Here is a 22,617-nt window from a genome sequence, read left to right as displayed (position 1 = left end):
CAGTAAAAGCATTGAAGATGGGTCGTGGCTGGGTCTTCCAGCATGACAACAACCCGAAACACACAGCCAGGGCAACTAAGGAGTGGCTCCGTAAGAAGCATCTCAAGGTCCTGGAGTGGCCTAGCCAGTCTCCAGACCTGAACCCAATAGAAAATCTTTGGAGGGAGCTGAAAGTCCGTATTGCCCAGCGACAGCCCCGAAACCTGAAGGATCTGGAGAAGATCTGTATGGAGGAGTGGGCCAAAATCCCTGCTGCAGTGTGTGCAAACCTGGTCAAGAACTACAGGAAACGTATGATCTCTGTAATTGCAAACAAAGGCTTCTGTACCAAATATTAAGTTCTGCTTTTCGGATGTATCAAATACTTATGTCATGCAATAAAATGCAAATTAATTACTTAAAAATCATACAATGTGATTTTCTGGATTTTTGTTTAAGATTCCGCCTCTCACAGTTGAAGTGTACCTATGATAAAAATTACAGACCTCTACATGCTTTGTAAGTAGGAAAACCTGCAAAATTGGCAGTGTATCAAATACTTGTTCTCCCCACTGTACATTTACATTTAAGTCATTTAGCAGACGCTCTTATCCAGAGCGACTTACAAATTGGTGCATTCACCTTATGATATCCAGTGGAACAACCACTTTACAATAGTGCATCTAACTCTTTTAAGGGGGGGGGTTAGAAGGATTACTTTATCCTATCCTAGGTATTCCTTAAAGAGGTGGGGTTTCAGGTGTCTCCGGAAGGTGGTGATTGACTCCGCTGACCTGGCGTCGTGAGAGAGTTTGTTCCACCATTGGGGTGCCAGAGCAGCGAACAGTTTTGACTGGGCTGAGCGGGAACTGTACTTCCTCAGAGGTAGGGAGGCGAGCAGGCCAGAGGTGGATGAACGCAGTGCCCTTGTTTGGGTGTAGGGCCTGATCAGAGCCTGAAGGTACGGAGGTGCCGTTCCCCTCACAGCTCCGTAGGCAAGCACCATGGTCTTGTAGCGGATGCGAGCTTCAACTGGAAGCCAGTGGAGAGAGCGGAGGAGCAGGGTGACGTGAGAGAACTTGGGAAGGTTGAACACCAGACGGGCTGCGGCGTTCTGGATGAGTTGTAGGGGTTTAATGGCACAGGCAGGGAGCCCAGCCAACAGCGAGTTGCAGTAATCCAGACGGGAGATGACAAGTGCCTGGATTAGGACCTGCGCCGCTTCCTGTGTGAGGCAGGGTTGTACTCTGCGAATGTTGTAGAGCATGAACCTACAGGAACGGGTCACCGCCTTGATGTTAGTTGAGAACGACAGGGTGTTGTCCAGGATCACGCCAAGGTTCTTAGCACTCTGGGAGGAGGACACAATGGAGTTGTCAACCGTGATGGCGAGATCATGGAACGGGCAGTCCTTCCCCGGGAGGAAGAGCAGCTCCGTCTTGCCGAGGTTCAGCTTGAGGTGGTGATCCGTCATCCACACTGATATGTCTGCCAGACATGCAGAGATGCGATTCGCCACCTGGTTATCAGAAGGGGGAAAGGAAAAGATTAATTGTGTGTCGTCTGCATAGCAATCATAGGAGAGACCATGTGAGGATATGACAGAGCCAAGTGACTTGGTGTATAGCGAGAATAGGAGAGGGCCTAGAACAGAGCCCTGGGGGACACCAGTGGTGAGAGCACGTGGTGCGGAGACAGATTCTCGCCACGCCACCTGGTAGGAGCGACCTGTCAGGTAGGACGCAATCCAAGCGTGGGCCGCGCCGGAGATGCCCAACTCGGAGAGGGTGGAGAGGAGGATCTGATGGTTCACAGTATCAAAGGCAGCCGATAGGTCTAGAAGGATGAGAGCAGAGGAGAGAGAGTTAGCTTTAGCAGTGCGGAGCGCCTCCGTGACACAGAGAAGAGCAGTCTCAGTTGAATGACTAGTCTTGAAACCTGACTGATTTGGATCAAGAAGGTCATTCTGAGAGAGATAGCAGGAGAGCTGGCCAAGGACGGCACGTTCAAGAGTTTTGGAGAGAAAAGAAAGAAGGGATACTGGTCTGTAGTTGTTGACATCGGAGGGATCGAGTGTAGGTTTTTTCAGAAGGGGTGCAACTCTCGCTCTCTTGAAGACGGAAGGGACGTAGCCAGCGGTCAAGGATGAGTTGATGAGCGAGGTGAGGTAAGGGAGAAGGTCTCCGGAAATGGTCTGGAGAAGAGAGGAGGGGATAGGGTCAAGCGGGCAGGTTGCGGGCAGGTTGTTGGCAGGTTGTTGTTGGGTGGCCGGCCGTCACAAGACGCGAGATTTCATCTGGAGAGAGAGGGGAGAAAGAGGTCAAAGCACAGGGTAGGGCAGTGTGAACAGAACCAGCGGTGTCGTTTGACTTAGCAAACGAGGATCGGATGTCGTCGACCTTCTTTTCAAAATGGTTGACGAAGTCATCCGCAGAGAGGGAGGAGGGGGGGGGGGGGGAGGAGGAGGATTCAGGAGGGAGGAGAAGGTGGCAAAGAGCTTCCTACGGTTAGAGGCAGATGCTTGGAATTTAGAGTGGTAGAAAGTGGCTTTAGCAGCAGAGACAGAAGAGGAGAATGTAGAGAGGAGGGAGTGAAAGGATGCCAGGTCCGCAGGGAGGCGAGTTTTCCTCCATTTCCGCTCGGCTGCCCGGAGCCTTGTTCTGTGAGCTCGCAATGAGTCATCGAGCCACGGACCAGGAGGGGAGGACCGAGCCGGCCTGGAGGATAGGGGACATAGAGAGTCAAAGGATGCAGAAAGGGAGGAGAGGAGGGTTGAGGAGGCAGAATCAGGAGATAGGTTGGAGAAGGTTTGAGCAGAGGGAAGAGATGATAGGATGGAAGAGGAGAGAGTAGCGGGGGAGAGAGAGCGAAGGTTGGGACGGCGCGATACCATCCGAGTAGGGGCAGTGTGGGAAGTGTATATCTATGGGGATTTGGTATTGTCTAGGTAAATGTAGGTCTATGGTGGCCTGAATTGGTTCCCAATCAGAGACAGCTGTTTATCGTTGTCTCTGATTGGGGATCCTATTTAGGTTGCCATTTTCCATTTTGGTTCTGTGGGTTATTGTCTATGTGTAGTTGCATGTCAGCACTCGTGTTTATAGCGTCACATTCATTTTGTTATTTTTGTTAGTTTGTTTAGTGTTCTTTGTTTAAATAAAGAAGAATGTATTCATCTCACGCTGCGCCTTGGTCTCATTGTTACGGCGAACGTGACAGAATAACCCACCAAACAAGGACCAAGCAGCGTGATAAGGAGGAACAGCGCATAATGGGGAAATGGACTTGGGAGGAAATACTGGATGGTGCAGGACCCTGAACACAGCCGGGGGAGTATCGCCTTTCTAAAGAGGAGATGGAGGCAGCGAAAGCAGAACGGCGATACTACGAGGAGAAGTACCGGAGAACAGAGGAACGGCAACGATATGAGGGTACACGGCTAGCACGGAAGCCCGAGAGGCAGCCCCAAGATTTTTTTGGGGGGGGCACATGAGGAGACCTGAGCCAACTCCTCGTGCTTACCGTGGGGAGCGTGTAACTGGTCAGGCACCGTGTTATGCAGAGATACACACGGTGTCTCCAGTTCGCATTCTTAGCCTGGTGCGCTCTATTCCAGCTCCTCACATTTGCCGGGCTTGAATGGGCATCCAGCCAGGACATATTGAGCCAGCTCTATGTTCTGGATCTCCAATGCGTCTCCATGGTCCAGTACGTCCTGTTCGTCCTCCCCGCACTCGCCCTGAGGTGCGTGTCCCCAGCCCGGTACCACCAGTTCCGGCACCACGCACCAGGCCTCTAGTGCGCCTCCAGGGTCCAGTACGCCCTGTTCCTGCTCCTCGCACTCGCCCTGAGGTGCGTGTCCTCAGCCCGGTACCACCAGTTCCGGCACCAGGCCTACAGTGCGCCTCAGCAGTCCAGAGCGTCCGGCGACAGTACCCAGTCCAGAGCTTCCGGCGACAGTACCCAGTCCAGAGCGTCCGGCGACAGTACCCAGTCCAGAGCGTCCGGCGACAGTACCCAGTCCAGAGCTTCCGGCGACAGTTTAGGGTAGATGCCCATCCAGACCCTGCCATATAGGTTTAGGTTTTGCGGCCGGGAGTCCGCACCTTTGGGGGGGGGGGGGGGGTACTGTCACGCCCTGACCTTAGTTATCTTTGTTTTCTTTATTATTTTGGTTAGGTCAGGATGTGACGAGGGTGGTATGGGTGTTTTTGTCTTGTCTAGGGGTTTTTGTATATCTATGGGGTTTTGGTATTGTCTAGGTATTGTCTAGGTAAATGTAGGTCTATGGTGGCCTGAATTGGTTCCCAATCAGAGACAGCTGTTTATCGTTGTCTCTGATTGGGGATCCTATTTAGGTTGCCATTTTCCATTTTGGTTTTGTGGGTTATTGTCTGTGTAGTTGCATGTCAGCGCTCGTGTTTATAGCGTCTAGTTTGTTTAGTGTTCTTCGCTTAAATAAAGAAGAATGTATTCATCTCACGCTGCGCCTTGGTCTCATCGTTACGACGAATGTGACATTTATATGTATTGTCTATTTTTAGTTGAACCCTGAATTGAATTTAAAACATGCTATAAATGCTATAAGGGCCTAAATAGTATCGTTGATGACAAATTACTTCGGAGTATGGTTACATTTCATTTGCTCTGTTAAACCTACACTTTGACATGACTACGATATCAGCAGTGAATCTATTTAGTTAATAAGAGATTTCTCAATAAGCATTCTCACAATAGGACATTGGTAGTCAATGACAAATATAAAAGCTAAGCAGAACTGCACTTGATTACAACCCTGGATTGGAGACCAAATGGATAGCTGTAGATAGATTAACTCTCCACTAGGATATGCAGCCAGTCTTAGAATTTCTTTCTGATAGTGGATATAACGTTGGAAGATCTGACGTAGTTTCAAATGTAGAAATTAAACATATTTTATACAAGGTTTGTTTATGTTGAAAATTGGTTACCATGATGATGATGATGATATATTAACAGTTTCCCAAGTAGATTCCACGTCACAATACATTGACAAATTAAGTTGAAACAATGTTATTTCAACCAGTTTGTGCCCAATGGGTAGCAACCTTTCGGTAACTGGTCCAACACTCTAACCGCTAGGCTACCTGGTAGAGGCGTAGTGGTGGGAAAAGCAACCCTTCTCCAGCGATAATGCTGCTGCTTGCTAAAGAGGACAGTCTTACAGAGTCCCATGTTTCTCTGTAGGGGACATCCTGGGTCGGGCCCTCAAGAACCTGGATGGACTGCTGCAGATGCCGTATGGGTGTGGAGAGCAGAATATGGCCCTCCTTGCCCCCAATATCTACATCCTGGAGTACCTGAGGAACACAGAGCAGCTCACTCCAGCCATCCGAGACAAGGCCACCAAGTTCCTCACTAGTGGTAAGAGTCCCTCAAAATATGGGCCGTATTCATTGGGCACCAAATGGAATAAAACTGTCAAACGTCTGGATCTGTCCAGAATGAGCCCTTTGTTTTCATTTTCCATTGAAGAACATTTTAAAATGTTTCACCACGGTATGTTCTAATGACTACGACCCTGCTATCATGTTAATCAAATCTAATTTTATTGGTCACATACACATGGTTAGCAGATGTTAATGTGAGTGTAGTGAAATGCTTGTGCTTCTAGTTCCGACAGTGCAGTAATATCTAACAAGTGATCTAACAATTCCCCAACAACTACCTAATAAACACAAATCTAAAAGTGGTGAATGAAAATATGTGCAATAGATGGTATAAAATACAGTATATGCATATGAGATGAGTAATGTAATATATGTAAACATTATTCAAGTGTCATTATTTAAAGTGGCATTGTTTAAAGTGACTAGTGATCCATTTGTTAAAGTGGCCAGTGATTGGGTCTCTATGTAGGCAGCAGCCTCTCTGAGTTAGGGATTGCTGTTTAGCAGTCTGATGGCTTTGAGATAGAAGCTGTTCAGTCTCTCGGTCCCAGCTTTGATGCACCTGTACTGACCTCGCCTTCTGGATGGTAGCGGTGTGAACAGGCAGTAGATCGGGTGGTTGATGTCTTTGATGATCTTTTTGGCCTTCCTGTGACATCGGGTGCTATAGGTGTCATGGAGGGCAGGTAGTTTGCCCCCGGTGATGCGTTGTGCAGACCTCACTACCCTCTGGAGAGCCTTGCGGTTGAGGGCGGAGCAGTTGCCGTACCAGGCTGTGATACAGCCCGACAGGAGGCTCTTGATTGTGGATCTGTAAAAGTTAGTCAGGGTTTTGGGTGAAAAGCCACATTTCTTCAGCCTCCTGAGTTTGAAGAGGCACTGTTGCACCTTCTTCACCACACTGTCTGTGTGGGTGGACCATTTCAGTTTGTCGATGTGTACGCTGAGGAACTTAAAACTTTCCACCTTCTCCACTGCTGTCCCTTCGATGTGGATAGGGGCGTGTCCCCTTTGCTGTTTCCTGAAGTCCACGATCATCTCCTTTGTTTTGTTTTGTTGACGTTGAGTGAGAGGTTGTTTTCCTGACACCACACTCCGAGTGCCCTCACCTCCTCCTTGTAGGCTGTCTCGTCGTTGTTGGTAATCAAGCCCACTACTGTTGTGTCGTCTGCAAACTTGATGATTGAGTTGGAGGCGTGCATGGCCACGCAGTTGTGGGTGAACAGGGAGTACAGGAGGGGGCTGAGCACACACCCTTGTGGGACCCCAGTGTTGAGGGTCAGATAGGTGGAGATGTTGTTTCCTACCTTCACCACCTGGGGGTGGCCCGTCAAAGTCCAGGATCCAATTGCACAGGGCGGGGTTGAGGCCCAGGGCCTCCAGCTTGATGATGAGCTTGGAGGGTACTATGGTGTTGAATGCTGAGCTGTTGTCAATGAACTGCATTCTTACATAAGTATTCCTCGTCCAGATGGGATAAGGCAGTGTGCAGTGTGATGGCGATTGCATCGTCTGTGGACCTGTTAGGGCGGTATGCAAACTGAAGTGGGTCTAGGGTGGCCGGTAAGGTGGAGGTGATATGAACCTTGACTAGTCTGTCAAAGCACTACCGCCCAGTGAGTGGGCGGTAGTCATTTAGTTCAGTTATCTTTGCCTTCTTGGGTACAGGAACAGTGGTGGCCATCTTGAAGCATGTGAGGACAGCAGACTGGGATAGGGAGCAATTGAATATGTCCGTAAACACACCAGCCAGCTGGTCTGCGCATGCTCTGAGGACGCGGCTTGGGATGCCGTCTGGGCCAGCAGCCCTTCCCGGGTTAACACGTAGAAATGTTTTACTCACGTTGGCCACGGAGAAGGAGAGGGGGGGGGTGTGCAGTTCTTGGTAGCAGACCGCGACGGTGGCACTGTATTATCGTCAAAGCGGGCAAAGAAGGTGTTTAGTTTGTTTGGAAGCGTGATGTCAGTGTCCGTGACGTGGCTGGTTTTCTTTTTGTAGTCCGTGATTTCCTGTAGACCCTGCCACATACGTCTCGTGTCTGAGCATGACTGACCCAACACATGTAGGAACTTGTTTTCCCACTAAAATCATCCCAAAAAGCACCCTATTACCTACATAGTGCACTGATTTTTCCTGGCCAAAGTAATGTACTATATAGGGAATAGGGTGCCATTTGGGGCACACACTCAGTGACTATAAAAAACATTTGGGCACTTTATTGTTCACTCTTAAAACACATCGACAGGTTACCAAAGGCAGCTGAACTACAGGCATTTTGATGGTGCATACAGCACATTTGGACAAGGCTCGGGGAATACTTGGTGAGTATAGTGTTTTCTCCTATTTGTAAAAACATAATTTTGTCTGTTTTATTAAGGAAACATTTACCAATCAAATGGCATAGTGTCTGGCAGGGGGACCATGGATGTGACATAGGTTAACATAAGCTGTCATTGCATGTAATGTCAAGCTCTAAGTCATGTTTATGACAACAATATGTGGGTATTATGATGGGACATTCAAATCAAGTTCTCTTTCCTCAGGCTGACTGCTTTTGTCTTGAGATCCTTTGGCAAAGCACAGTCTTTCATTTATATTGACCCGGCGCAAATTGTGCGATCCAAGACTTGGTTAGAACATCAACAAGGCAAACATGGGTGTTTCGTCGGATTGGGGAAACTCTTTAATAACAGAATGAAGGTATTTATATTGATAATAAACTGATAGAAGATGGAAGAAGATGCAGTTGTATGTCTCATCAGACCAGACCATTGGGAATGATGATTTAACAGAATTGTATCAGGCTAGATACAGTTTCATGGACATGTTTTAGTATTTTGACACATTGTTTTATAGGGTGGTGTGACAGATGAAGTCACACTGACGGCCTACATCACTGCTTCAATGCTGGAGCTCAATATGTCAGTGTCGGTAAGTAGCATCTCCAGATAACCATTGTTTCTCAAGACAACAACGTCCATTACAGGAAACTGATTTAGCCTCCTGTATGAAGTCTGTTGTGTACCTCTTACATCAACTGTCATCTGCAATGCAATAAGTTGTGTATTTAAAATTCAGTTAAATAATCTCTCTCTCAAAGTAGCCTATGCAATAAGTATAAGAATATGTGTTACCATAAGCAGATCTAAATGGTATTGCGCTGTTAAAACTGAGTATGCTTAGTTACTACTGTAAGCTAAAAAACTAGATGTGCTTCAGCATGAATGTCTGTAGCCAAGTCCTAGATCTGTTTGTATTGGCTTGTCAGTACAAACAGATCTGGGACCAGGGTAACATGTCTCTTAATGTGCTGCTCTGTTATTTTGTGCTCTAGGATCCTGTTGTGTACGGCAGTTTGTCTTGCCTGAAGAACTCCACCAGTGATTTGTCCAACACCTACACTACTGCTCTGCTGGCCTACACCTTTACCCTGGCAGGGGACATGGAGACTCGGGCCCAACTTCTGCAGCACCTGGACACGGTCGCATTACAAGAGGGTGAGACATATCCTGGTCCAAGATCTGTTTGTGCTGTCTTGACTTAATTGAGTTAGTCAATGGAGTAATCCCAAAAGTGCAAACCCTCCGCCCGTCTGGCACTCCAAATAGGCTCAATCAAACACCCAAAGTATTTTATAGAACACAAATACGATTTGAACTCAGGTGTCTGTAATACAATTCCGTTTGTCATGAAATTCATTGTGAAGGTCAGTGAAGAACTTTGTATCCTGTATAGTGATGAATAAGCGAGTCCCTATTTTCTCTCTGTGTGTGTGTGTGTGTGTGTGTGTGTGTGTGTGTGTGTGCACGTGCGCTCCTCATCCCTCAGGGGGTCTCCTGCACTGGACTCAGACCTCCTCAGAGACTTCAGCCTCCCTGGCAGTGGAGATCAGCTCCTACGTTCTGCTGGCTTCCCTCAGTGCCTCCCCTCTGTCTGCCACTGACCTGGGCTACGCCTCCCGCATCGTCAGGTGGCTGGTGAGACAGCAGAACGCCTACGGAGGCTTCTCTTCCACACAGGTATACTTCAAAACACCTCTGTTCCAAAAAGGCATCCGGTGCTGTGCACTAGTAGTGAGGCGTTATTACCTTGACTTTTACCAGATCACAGGTATGTGTGTGCTTCTTGTCATGTCAAGCCTGGTGAGGCTAACTTCCACTGAAGTGGAGCAAAGAAATCATCATGGATGAAATGAGAAAGTCACTCTAGGAACTGACCAATGTAAAATGAAACATCTGTAAAATGGGATAGCTCCATTCATTTTGAACAGATTTGTCTGTTGTTGGTGTGTGTGTTTAGGACACAGTGGTGGCCCTCCAGGCCCTGGCTCTCTACTCCACCAGGGTGTTCAGTAGAGAGGGCACCAGCACAGTGACAGTACAGTCTCCCAGCGGGGGACAGCACCTCTTTGAAGTTAACAAAAACAACAAGCTTCTCTACCAGGAGAGTGCGCTGCAGGACACAGAAGGGAAGTACACGGTGGAAGTGAAGGGCAGTGCTTGTGCCTCAGTGCAGGTCAGTGAAGACACTCCTCCCAATCCTATGTGGCAAGATCTGATTTTTATATTACTGTGAAGTTCAAACATTTAAGAAGCTTTGTCTGGCTTGATATCTAGTTTATGAAAAGTTTAAAAAAATCAAGCTTGTAAAATGTATATTTTTAGACAACCTTGTTCCCCTGACTACTTCTTCCCTCTTTCCCAGGTGGCACTCCACTACAACATCCCTACTCCTACTGACAGCACAACGCTCAGTATCCAGGTGAAGACAGAGGTGGACTGCAACAGCAACTCTTTGAGGCCCAGAGTCACGCTGAAACTCCAGTTTCAGTAAGAATGAATGACACATTTACTGAAGCATTATTTCAATCAAGTCATTGATGACACTCCAAAGTGTTATTATGGAGCATGTCTAACAGAATGTTTTTGACCCAATTTTATTGGTGCTTTTATACCTACAGTGCCCTTCGTAATTATTGCGACTAAGAAGCATGTATTTCTCATTTTGGCTCTATAATCCAAAAGTGTGGATTTGAAGTCAGGGTATTAACATCACTTTTTGTCCATAGTCCACCTATTTTAGGACACCAAAAGTATTGGGACAAATTCACTTATGTGTATTAAAGTAGTAAAAAATGAAGTACTTGGTCCCATATTCACTACAAATTCGCTGGATGCATTTTCAGTTTGTTTCAGATTATTTTGTGCCCAATAGAAATGAATGGTAAGTAATGTATTGTCATTTTGGAGTCACTTTTATTGTAAATAAGAATAGAATATGTTTCTAAAAACGTGTATATTAATGTGGATGCTACCATGATTACGGATAATCCTGAATGAATTGTGAATAATGATGAGTGAGACAGTTACAGACGCACAAATATCATACCCTCAAGACATGCTAACCTCTCACCTTTACAATAACAGGGGACGTTAGCATTTTTTTGGGGTGGGGGGTGATATTTTAGCATCTGTAACTTTTGTGTCTGTAATATAGATGTGTTTAGAAAAATATTATATTCTTATTTGCAATAAAAGTTACTCCAAAATGACACAATACATAATTTACCATTCATTTCTATTGGGCACAAAATAATCTGGAACACAACCAAAACAAACAGCAAATGAATCCAACACATTTGTAATCACGAGGTTGATGTAGTCATTATATGCTATGAATATGGGACCAAATACTTAACTTTATACTACTTTAATAAGTACATTTTTTCCTAATAGCCTACATTTGGTCCCCTAAAATGGGGGGACTATGTACAAAAAGTGCTGTAATTTCCAAACGGTTTACCGGTATGGATGCAAATACACTGAAATTAAAGCTGTCAGACTTTAACCTCATAGTCATTGTTTGATTAAAAAAAATGCTTCACTGTCCCAATAATACAGAGGGCACTATATGTATAGGTTACTTAATTTCTAGTTTGTACCAAACAGTAAGAAAACATATCAGGAAACCTGGTATTTTTATTGGTAAAATAATCAAAGTATCCATTCATTTGATTATTACAAGCACTTGTCAAAATCTAACCTTGATGTCAGGGGCCTCTTTTCTTTCACAGATATCATGGAAAGGAGCTGACCACCAATATGATTATTGTGGATTTGAAAATGCTGTCTGGGTTTGCTCCAGACCCAGACTCTTTGGGGAGGGTAAGTTTTTAGTCATAACATACTTTTATGGTGTTACCTGTGGCCTTTTTCTATGTATTGTAGCTCTTGCCTCTTTCACATGAAAATGAACTTTGTTGTCAATGCAAGATGAATAACATGTATGGCTTGTCTTCACAGCTGAGGAGGTCACTTCAAGTGGATCGTGTTGATACTGAAGATAACCATGTGTTAATGTACTTGACAGAGGTGAGACCAAAACCAAATCATCCATTCTATCAACTTTGCACAACTCTTAGGGCAACATATGTCCATTGTTTTTGTCAAAATTGCTCAAGATCAGTAAATTTGGTTGTGAATCATTGAATTTTCTTTCACTTTGGAAATGTGATTGTTTTCAATTAAAATGGTCAAAAAAATAAAATAATTTCTTCTTAGAAAATATAAATTCTCAAGCAAGAAAATACAGAGCAAGAAAAAGAGGTTAAACCTGCACAAAAAGTTTTATGTATTCGTTTTGTTTTAGTGTATGTGTTCTCTCTCTCTTGGAAAATTTGGCAAGGATAGGAAAAAAATCTAATTTAAGGCAGCAAATTGTGAAGAATGTGCAAGGAGTGTGTAGACTCACTAGCGACTGTATATATATTTTGATGTACTTGTGGTGACGTAGAGTGCATTCGGAAAGTATTGACTTTTTCCACAGTTTATTACAGTTTTTTTTTTCTTCTACCCTATAATGACAAAGTGAAAACAAGTTTTTAGAAAATGTTGCTAATTTATTAAAAATAAAAAAATTAAATACCTTATTAACATAAGTATTCAGACCCTTTGCTCTGAGACTCGAAATTGAGCTCAGGTGCATCCTGTTTCTATTGATCATCCTTGAGATGTTTCTACAACTTGATTGGAGTCCACTTGTGGTAAATTCAATTGATTGGACATGATTTGGAAAGGCACACACTTGTCTATAGTAGGTTCCGCAGGTGACAGTGCATGTCAGAGCAAAAACCAAGCCATGAGGTCGAAGGAATTGTCCATAGAGCTCCGAGACAGGATTGTGTCAAGGCACAGATCTGGGGAGGGTACCAAACAATGTCTGCAGCATTGAAGGTCCCCAAGAACACAGTGACCTCCATCATTCTTAAATGGAAGAAGCTTGGAACCACCAAGATCCTTCCTAGAGCTGACCGCCCGGCCAAACTGAGCAATCGGGGGAGAAGGGCCTTGGTCAGGGAGGTGACCAAGAAACCGATGGTCACTCTGAAAGAGCTCCAGAGTTCCTCTGTGGAGATGGGAGAACCTTCTAGAAGGACAACCATCTCTGCAGCACTCCACCAATCAGGCTTTTATGGTAGTGGCCAGACAGAAGCCACTCCTCAGTAAAAGGCACATGTCAGCCCTCTTGGAGTTTCCCAAAAGGCACCTAAAGACTCTCAGACCATGAGAAACAAGATTCTTTGGTCTGATGAAACCAAGATTGAACTCTTTGACATGAATGCCAAGCATCACATCTGGGGGAAACCTGGCACCATCCCTACAGTGGAGCATGGTGGTGACATCATCATGCTGTGGGGATGTTCTTAAGCACCAGGAACTGGAAGACTAGTCAGGATCGAGGGAAAGATGAACGGAGCAAACTACAGAGAGATCCTTGATGAAAACCTGCTCCAGCGTGCTCAGGACCTCAGACCGGGGTAAAGGTTCACCTTCCAACAGGACAATGACACTAAGCACACAGCCAAGACAACGCAAGAGTGGCTTTGGGACAAGTCTCTGAATATCCTTGAGTTGCCCAGCCAGAGCCCGGACTTGAAGCCGATCAAACATATCTGGAGAGACTTGGTAATAGCTGTGCAGCCACACTCTCCATCCAACCTGACATAGCTTGAGAGGATCTGCAGAGAGGAACGGGAGAAACTCCCCAAATACAGGTGTGCCAAGCTTGTAGCGCCATACCCAAGAAGACTCAAGGCAGTAGTCGCTGTCAAAGGTGCTTCAAAAAAGTGCTGAGTAAAGGGTCTGAATACACTTACACATTTATTCAAATGAGTGTTTTCCCTGCCAAGACGTTTCCTTTAGTTTTAAAGTTTGTTTCTTAAATCCTTTGTTGTTGTTGTAATGAATTCTTTACAGCCACTTTCATCATATTTTAAATAACTTGCTTTTGAAACCTACTCCTGCATTCATCCCAGTTATCAGCAACATCAGCAACAGAGCAATTACAACTACAATAATACTGTCAAATAAAAAGTATATAGTATATAACATAAACATGCAGTTGACATGGAGGTTATAGTGTAATGGAATGTTTTGCCGTATGTGGTAGATTTTGTGGGTTTTGACACTCTTATGTAGGTGTCATAACCAGCCATTAAACAACATAATATATATCACAACAGGTCTAAATATGTGTCATGACAGTGTTATGACCATATTATAACAGGTTATGACAAGTTACGTCAGCTGTTCTGACATATTATGACAGAGTGTTACTGAAATGGAAACTTCTGCTTAGAGCATTTCAATAATTGTGACCAATATGTTTTTTTAAATTGTATTTAATCTCCCAACAGTTACCATCACTATTGCCTTTCAACCACACCCTGGACATCATACAGGAGCTCCCAGTACAAAATCTAAAGCCAGCGGTGGTCAAGATCTACGACTACTACCAGCCAAGTAAGTTTAAATCTAACCTTCCCCAAGATGTATTTTTCCTTTTTAGTAACATTTGGTTACTTGTATTCATTTACTGAGACTTATCTGTCTTATGGTTTCATTCAGGTGACCAGGCAGAAACAGAATATGTCTTCCCTTGCAAGTAGGGGTTACAAACTGGTGAGCTATTTTAAATATGAAATTATTGATGATGTTGAATTATTCGATTTTTTTAAATAACTGACCCATATACTATAAATGCATACTCTATACATGTACTATACATTATTTAGTTTAACTATGTTGATATACCTTCATTCCTTCTACCAAATCGTTAGTCAGTTTGTTAAAGCATTCATTCCTTACATGTACAGTATATATTCACTCCTCTGCAGGTGTAAGAAGAAAATGACATTCACAGAGGTCACACCTGTAACCCCTGAGATATATGTTAAGCTCTAAAGTAAACTATGTAACTGGAATTAAAGTTTTCCATTATAACCCTATTCTTGAGAATTTTTCCCAGACAGTTTTGTCACACTGTGGCAAGCAATGAGTTCCAAAGTGCAGGCTCAGGAGACAAGGTGAAAATTGAAAGGCTTTGTGTAAGACAGTGGGTCTCATCCTGGGGTACTAGTACCCATGGGGGTACCTGGCCTATCCACAGGGGGTACTTGGGAAGACTCATGGGCAGTGCAATATGTGATTGGGAGTAGGGTAAACCAAAAAAGTTTAGAACCACTGTAGTAGTAAGTAGTAACAGAAAATCTACACACGAACGGTTTATGACCATGATTTACGACCTAAATGTCAAAGGTCACAGGTACACCAGTGGAGAATCCCCAGAGGAGGAAGGGGAATTTCATACAAATAAAAATGGTGAAACATTACAAAAGTTATCCTGTTTAGATAAAACTTTACGAAATATATTCACGTCACCAAATAATGTATTAAAACACACTGTTCTGCAATGAAGGTCCACAGTAGCCTCAACAGGACAGCTAGCTTCCGTCCTCCTCTGGGTACACTGACTTCAATACAAAACCTTGGAGGCTCATTGTTCTCACCCCCTTCCATAGACTTACACCGTAATTATGACAACTTCCAGAGGGTGTCCTCCACTTATGACAACTTCCTCTTGCAGCAGGAACTGACATGTTGTCGACCCAACCAAAGGATCAGAGAATGACTCTAGTACTGAAGCATAAGCTACAGCTAGCTATCACTGCAGTGCCTCAAATGTGGTGCATAGTTGACTTAAAGAAAGAGAAAGACAATAGTTGAACAGTTTTGAAGAAATTAATTTAATCAAAAATGGAGGAGAAGCAAGTAAGTTTCACTTACTTAGCAAGCAAATGCAGCTAGCTAGTATAGCCTACTCAAAACACCCTCAGAGGGATGCTATGTTAGCTAGCTGGCTATGACTATCCAACACAACACTGAAACTCTTCCAAGTCAAGGTAAGATTTTGGTTTTACTAATTTATTGCCACCAGGGCGCGCAGGTGTAACTGCTGAACTGATAACTGACTATACACTGTAAAGTTACTGCATGATTGTAGCGGGTTTACGAACACATTAGTTATATTAGCTATGTTGACTATGACGTTACTTTAGCTAATATGGGGACAACGATGTAGGCTGTGTGTAGTGGTTATGACATGGTTTGACTTGGAAAGCTTTTTTTGCCTAGTCACATACAGCTGATGTGTTGTGCATTGAAATCCGCAAACTAAGGGAAAAGGTGAGAGGAGAGCGCATAGATGCAAGAAGGAATACAACGTGGCTGCTATGAATGTGAACTGTGTTCACGTGTGATCAGGGGTGTATTCATTCCTCCGGTTCTGTTGTAAAACGTTTTTTAAATGAAAGCAAACGGAACAAAACAGGGGATAAACATACCTGAATTTGTCCAATAGAAACTGTTGTTTGCAACTATTAGACTAATGACTGTCTGTCCATGTGTCACTGTCTGTCATCTCAACATTTTCTCTCGACCTGTGTGCACCTATGTTGTAATCTTCCATTCATAGGCTAGATTGTAGGAACCTCATGATGGGTACAGGGAAAATTAGAGTATCATGTAGTAGCCTAACCCTATCGATGTTACATTGAACTGGGTGAATGGAATATGAATGACAGTTATCCAATATGCTGTAATAGAAATAAAGAACAAAATAAATCTTAAACGGCATTGACCACCACTGACGTACACATACATGTACGTACGTGTGTGAAGTAGGCCAGGTGGTTTAGACACTGATGATTTTGTTCACTTAAGAATGTGGAAGTATTCTTATGATGACGTACAGTTGAAGTCGGAAGTTTACATACACCTTAGCCAAATGCATTTAAACTCAGTTTTTCACAATTCCTGACATTTAATCCTAGTAAAAAATTCCTGTCTTAGGTCAGTTAGGATCACCACTTTATTTTAAGAATGTGAAATGTCAGAACAATAGTAGAGAATTATTCATTTCAGCTTTTATTTCTTTCATCACATTCCCAGTGGGTCAGAAGTTTACATACACTGAATTAGTATTCGGTACTATTGCCTTTAAATTGTTTAACTTGGGTCAAATGTTTCGGATAGCCTTCCACAAGCTTGCCACAATAAGTTCGGTGAATTTTGGCCCATTCCTCCTGACAGAGCTGTTATAACTGAGTCAGGTTTGTAGGCCTCCTTGCTCGCACACGTTTTTTCAGTTCAGCCCACACATTTTCTATAGGATTGAGGTCAGGGCTTTGTGATGGCCACTCCAATACCTTGACTTTGTTGTCCTTAAGCCTTTTTGCCACAATATTGGAAGTATGCTTGCGGTCATTGTCCATTTGGAAGACCCATTTGCGACCAAGCTTTAACTTCCTGACTGATGTTGTTACGGATACAAGTATTCTGTGTGTATCCTGTGTTTCTTTTCTCTCCTTCTCCCCTACTCACAGGTGACAATCATAATTTCCCAATCAGTCATCAATCAGTCGCTAATCAGAAGACACCTGCTCCTTTTCTCCTACCCAATCACATTCCCTTTCCCTTGGTTTAAAACCCCTGTCAGTTGTGTTCTCTAGAGCTCAATCTCTCTGTCAATGCCATATGTCTGTAGATCCAGTGTGTGGTTTAGCATCTACATGTCACTTTGTCCCCACCTGTGAGTATTGTTTTTTGTTATGGTGTTTGAGTGTTTGTTTGATGGTGGGAAAAGGGGGAACCAATACAAGTTGCCCATGGGCATACACTACCCGTAGGTAAACTTTGTTAAAAACACTAGTTAGAACTGGGCGGACCACCCACTGTATTTCTGGTTAGTTAGCTGTTGGTGAAGTAGGCTAGTCTAACTTAGGGGTATTTTTGGATGCTTATTATTTCTTTCCTTGGGTCCAGCTCAGCCCCTTTTCCTGCCCCCTTTACCGTGTGTTTAGAAATAAACCCTGAGTGTTTGACGGTAATTAAGTTGTCTGTGTTATTTCGTTCTCACCGTTACTTTGTCACTGTTAGACTTTGAATGAGTTATGTTACGGGTCTCGTTACCATCCCCCCTAGACTGTCGGGCCAAAGGGATTCGTAACAGATGTCTTGATGTTGCTTCAATATATCCACATAATTGTCCTTCCTCATGACGCCGTCTATTTTGTGAAGTCCGCCAGTCCCTCCCGCAGCAAAGCGCCCCCACAACATGATGCCGCCACGCCTGTGCTTCACGGTTGGGATGGTGTTCTTTGGCTTGCAAGCCTCCCCCTTTTTCCTCCAAACATAATGATGGTCATTATGGCCAAACAGCTCTATTTTTGTTACATCAAACCAGAGGACATTTCTCCAAAAAGTACGATCTTTGTCCCCATGTGCAGTTGCAAACCGTAGTCTGGCTTTTTTATGGCGGTTTTGGAGCAGTGGCTTCTTCCTTGCTGAGTGGCCTTTCAAGTTATGTCGATATAGGACTCTTTTTACTTTGGATATAGATACTTTTGTACCTGTTTGCTCCAGCATCTTCACAAGGTCATTTGCTGTTGTTCTGGGATTGATTTGCACTTTTCGCACCAAAGTACGTTCATCTCTAGGAGACAGATCGCGTCTCCTTCCTGAGCGGTATGACGGCTGTGTGGTCCCATGGTGTTTATACTTGCGTACTATTGTTTGTACAGATGAACATGGTACCTTTGGGCATTTGGAAATTGCTCCCAAGGATGAACCAGACTTGTGGAGGTCTACATTTTTTTTCTGAGGTCTTGGCTGAATTCTTTTGATTTTCCCATGATGTCACGCAAAGAGGCACTGAGTTTGAAGGTAGGCCTTGAAATACATCCACAGATACACCTCCAATTGACTCGAATTATGTCAATTAGCCTATCAGAAGCTTCTAAAGCCATGGCATCATTTTCTGGAATTTTCCAAGCTGTTTAAAGGCACAGTCAGCTTAGTGTATGTAAACTTCTGACCCACTGGAATTGTGATACAGTGAAATAATCTGTCTGTAAACAATTGTTGGAAAAATTACTTGTGTAATGCACAAAGTAGGTGTCCTAACCGACTTGCCAAAACTATAGTTTGGTAACAAGAAATTTGTGGAGTGGTTAAAAACGAGTTTTAATGACTCCAACCTAAGTGTATGTAAACTTCCGACTTCAACTGTATGTTCAGTTGAAGTTGGAAGTTTACATACACTTATGTTGGAGTCATTACAACTTGTCAATCCTACAGAGAATTTGTGGGCAGAACTGAAAAAGTGTGTGCGAGCAAGGAGGCCTACAAACCTACAAACCTGACTCAGTTACACCAGCTCTGTCAGAAGGAATGGGCCAAAATTCACCCAACTTATTGTGGGAAGGTTGTGGAAGGCTTCCCGACACGTTTGACCCAAGTTAAACAATTTAACGGCAAAGCTACCAAATACAAATTCAGTGTATGTAAACTTCTGACCCAGTGGGAATGTGATGAAAGAAATTAAAGCTGAAATTAATCATTCTCTCTACTATTGTTCTGACATTTCACATTCTTAAAATAAAGTGGTGATCCTAACTGACCTAAGACAGGGAATTCTTACTTGGATTAAATGTCAGAAATTGTGAAAAACTGAGTTTACATACACCTTAGCCAAATGCATTTAAACTTCCGACTTCAACTGTACGTACGTTTACGTTGTAGATATGTACACGTGTACGGTGGAGATATAGTGGTGAAAAGTATATTTCTTTACTCAAGAAAGTGAGTGTTGATTGATGATGTACTGTATATGTATATTCTAAACAAATGTGAGTGAAAGTGATTATTTGTCTAGTACACACTCAGTTTAAATATGTATATATGGGTTTGTGTAAGACCAGTTGTATGTGTGGGTTTAAATATTAAGTGTGAGTTTGTGAGGTAGCTGGGTCTCGGTGGGATAGCTCAGGGCTATGTGAGGTAAGAGTGAGTAAAGTAAACAGACTTTTACATGTATTTTTATTCACCTCTATTTAACCAGGTAGGCCAGTGCAACATGGCCAAGATAAAGCAAAGCAGTGCGACACAAACAGAGTTACACATGGGATAAACAAACGTACAGTCAATAACACAATAGAAAAATCTATATGTGTGCAAATGTAGTAAGATTAGGGAGGTAAGGCAATAAATAAATAGGCCATAATGGTGAAATAATTTCAATTTAGCATTAACACTGGAGTGATAGATGTGCAGAAGATGATGTGCAAGTACTTCCGGCGCCGAACAGGATGGCTGCCTCGCTTCGCGTTCCTTGGAAAATATGCAGTATTTTGTTTTTCTATGTGTTATTTCTTACATTGGTACCCCGGGTGATCTTAAGTTTCATTACATACAGCCGGGAGGAACTACTGAATATACGATTAACGTCAACTAACCACCCTTCCTACCAGGAATATGACTTTCCCGAAACGGATCCAGTGTCTTGCCTTCCACACAATACAATGGACCTGATCCCAGCCGGCGAAGCTACACGACGCCGAAAAAGGGGCAAACGTAGCGGTCTCCTGGTCAGGCTTCGGAGACGAGCACATCGCGCTCCACTCCCTAGCATACTACTCGCCAATGTCCAGTCTCTTGAGAATAAGGTCGATGAAATCCGAGCACGGGTAACATTCGAGAGAGACATCAGGGATTGCAACGTGCTCTGCTTCACGGAAACATGGCTAACTGAAAAGACGCTAACGGAGTCGGTGCAGCCAGCTGGTTTCTTCACGCATCGCGCAGACAGAAACATACATCTTTCTGGTAAGAAGAGGGGCGGGGGGGTATGCCTCATGATTAACGAGACGTGGTGTGACCATCATAACAACACTCAGGAACTAAAGTCATTCTGTTCACCTGATCTAGAACTCCTCACAATCAAATGTAGACCGCATTATCTACCAAGGGAATTCACTTCGGTCATAATCACAGCCGTATATATTCCCCCCCAAGCAGACACATCGATGGCCCTGAACGAACTCTATCTGACTCTCTGTAAACTGGAAACCACACACCCTGAGGCTGCATTCATCGTAGCTGGGGATTTTAACAAGGCTAATCTAAAAACAAAACTCCCTAAATTCTATCAGCACATCGATTGTCCGACCAGGGCTGGCAGAACTCTGGACCATTGTTATACTAACTTCCGCGACGCATATAAGGCCCTCCCCCGCCCTCCTTTCGGAAAAGCTGACCACGACTCCATTTTGTTGATTCCAGCCTACAAACAGAAATTAAAACTACAAGCTCCCGCGCTCAGGTCTGTTCAACGCTGGTCCGACCAATCTGAATCCACGCTTCAAGACTGCTTTGATCACGCGGATTGGAATATGTTCCGCACGGCGTCCAACAACAACAATGATGAATATGCAGATTCGGTGAGCGAGTTCATTAGGAAGTGCATTGACGATGTCGTACCCAGAGCAACGATTAAAACATTCCCAAACCAGAAACCGTGGATTAACGGCAGCATTCGCGTGAAACTGAAAGCGCGAACCACTGCTTTTAACCAGGGCAAGGTGACCGGAAACATGACCGAATACACACAGTGTAGCTATTCTCTCCGCAAGGCTATCAAACAGGCTAAGTCCCAGTACAGAGACAAAATTGAATCGCAATTCAACAGCTCAGACACAAGGGGTATGTGGCAGGGTCTACAGTCTATCACGGATTACAAAAAGAAAAGCAGCCCCGTCGCGGATCAGGATGTCTTGCTCCCAGACAGGCTAAATACCTTTTTTGCCCGCTTTGAGGATAATACAGTGCCACTGACACGGCCCACTACCAAAACCTGCGGGCTCTCCTTCACTGCAGCCGAGGTGAGTAAAACATTTAAACGTGTTAACCCTCGCAAGGCTGCAGGCCCAGACGGCATTCCCAGCCGCGTCCTCAGAGCATGCGCAGACCAGCTGGCTGGTGTGTTTACGGACATATTCAATCAATCCTTAGCCCAGTCTGCTGTTCCCACATGCTTCAAGAGGGCCACCATTGTTCCTGTTCCCAAGAAAGCTAAGGTAACTGAGCTAAACGACTACCGCCCCGTAGCACTCACTTCCGTCATCATGAAGTGCTTTGAGAGACTAGTCAAGGACCATATCACCTCCACCCTACCGGACACCCTAGACCCACTCCAATTTGCTTACCGACCCAATAGGTCCACAGACGACGCAATCGCAACCACACTGCACACTGCCCTAACCCATCTGGACAAGAGGAATACCTATGTGAGAATGCTGTTCATCGACTACAGCTCAGCATTCAACACCATAGTACCCTCCAAACTCGTCATCAAGCTCGAGACCCTGGGCCTCGACCCCGCCCTGTGCAACTGGGTCCTGGACTTCCTGACGGGCCGCCCCCAGGTGGTGAGGGTAGGTAACAACATCTCCACCCCGCTGATCCTCAACACTGGGGCCCCACAAGGGTGCGTTCTGAGCCCTCTCCTGTACTCCCTGTTCACCCACGACTGCGTGGCCATGCACGCCTCCAACTCAATCATCAAGTTTGCGGACGACACTACAGTGGTAGGCTTGATTACCAACAACGACGAGACGGCCTACAGGGAGGAGGTGAGGGCCCTCGGAGTGTGGTGTCAGGAAAATAACCTCACACTCAACGTCAACAAAACAAAGGAGATGATTGTGGACTTCAGGAAACAGCAGAGGGAGCTCCCCCCTATCCACATCGACGGGTCAGTAGTGGAGAAGGTGGAAAGTTTTAAGTTCCTCGGTGTACACATCACGGACAAACTGAATTGGTCCACCCACACAGACAGCGTTGTGAAGAAGGCGCAGCAGCGCCTCTTCAACCTCAGGAGGCTGAAGAAATTCGGCTTGTCACCAAAAGCACACAAACTTCTACAGATGCACAATCGAGAGCATCCTGTCGGGCTGTATCACCGCCTGGTACGGCAACTGCTCCGCACACAACCGTAAGGCTCTCCAGAGGGTAGTGAGGTCGGCAGAACGCA

At 44.6% G+C, this 22,617-nt stretch overlaps 1 protein-coding gene across 2 annotated transcripts in view; it reads left to right on the top strand.

The window, feature by feature from the left end:
- LOC139548936 (alpha-2-macroglobulin-like) overlaps window positions 1–14,695 on the top strand; it is a 33,771-nt gene extending 19,076 nt beyond the window's left edge. The window contains exons 24-36 of one of the 2 annotated variants that reach the window (XM_071358909.1): window positions 5,206–5,382; window positions 7,655–7,730; window positions 7,953–8,109; window positions 8,266–8,340; window positions 8,744–8,906; window positions 9,238–9,428; window positions 9,709–9,924; window positions 10,114–10,238; window positions 11,483–11,573; window positions 11,712–11,780; window positions 14,105–14,210; window positions 14,316–14,369; window positions 14,585–14,695. In XM_071358909.1, the coding sequence (XP_071215010.1) occupies window positions 5,206–5,382; window positions 7,655–7,730; window positions 7,953–8,109; window positions 8,266–8,340; window positions 8,744–8,906; window positions 9,238–9,428; window positions 9,709–9,924; window positions 10,114–10,238; window positions 11,483–11,573; window positions 11,712–11,780; window positions 14,105–14,210; window positions 14,316–14,356 (1,487 nt within the window). In that variant the 3' untranslated portion in view covers window positions 14,357–14,369; window positions 14,585–14,695. Of the gene's footprint in view, window positions 1–5,205; window positions 5,383–7,654; window positions 7,731–7,952; window positions 8,110–8,265; window positions 8,341–8,743; window positions 8,907–9,237; window positions 9,429–9,708; window positions 9,925–10,113; window positions 10,239–11,462; window positions 11,574–11,711; window positions 11,781–14,104; window positions 14,211–14,315; window positions 14,370–14,584 lie in introns of those variants that run through there. The other variant, XR_011669795.1, reaches the window with a different exon arrangement.
- The last annotated feature ends 7,922 nt before the right edge of the window (window positions 14,696–22,617 follow it).

The sequence above is a fragment of the Salvelinus alpinus genome, chromosome 22 (genome assembly GCF_045679555.1).
Source record: "Salvelinus alpinus chromosome 22, SLU_Salpinus.1, whole genome shotgun sequence".
In the NCBI taxonomy this organism is placed as follows: domain Eukaryota; kingdom Metazoa; phylum Chordata; class Actinopteri; order Salmoniformes; family Salmonidae; genus Salvelinus; species Salvelinus alpinus.
This window is presented reverse-complemented; position numbering and strand designations above follow the sequence as displayed.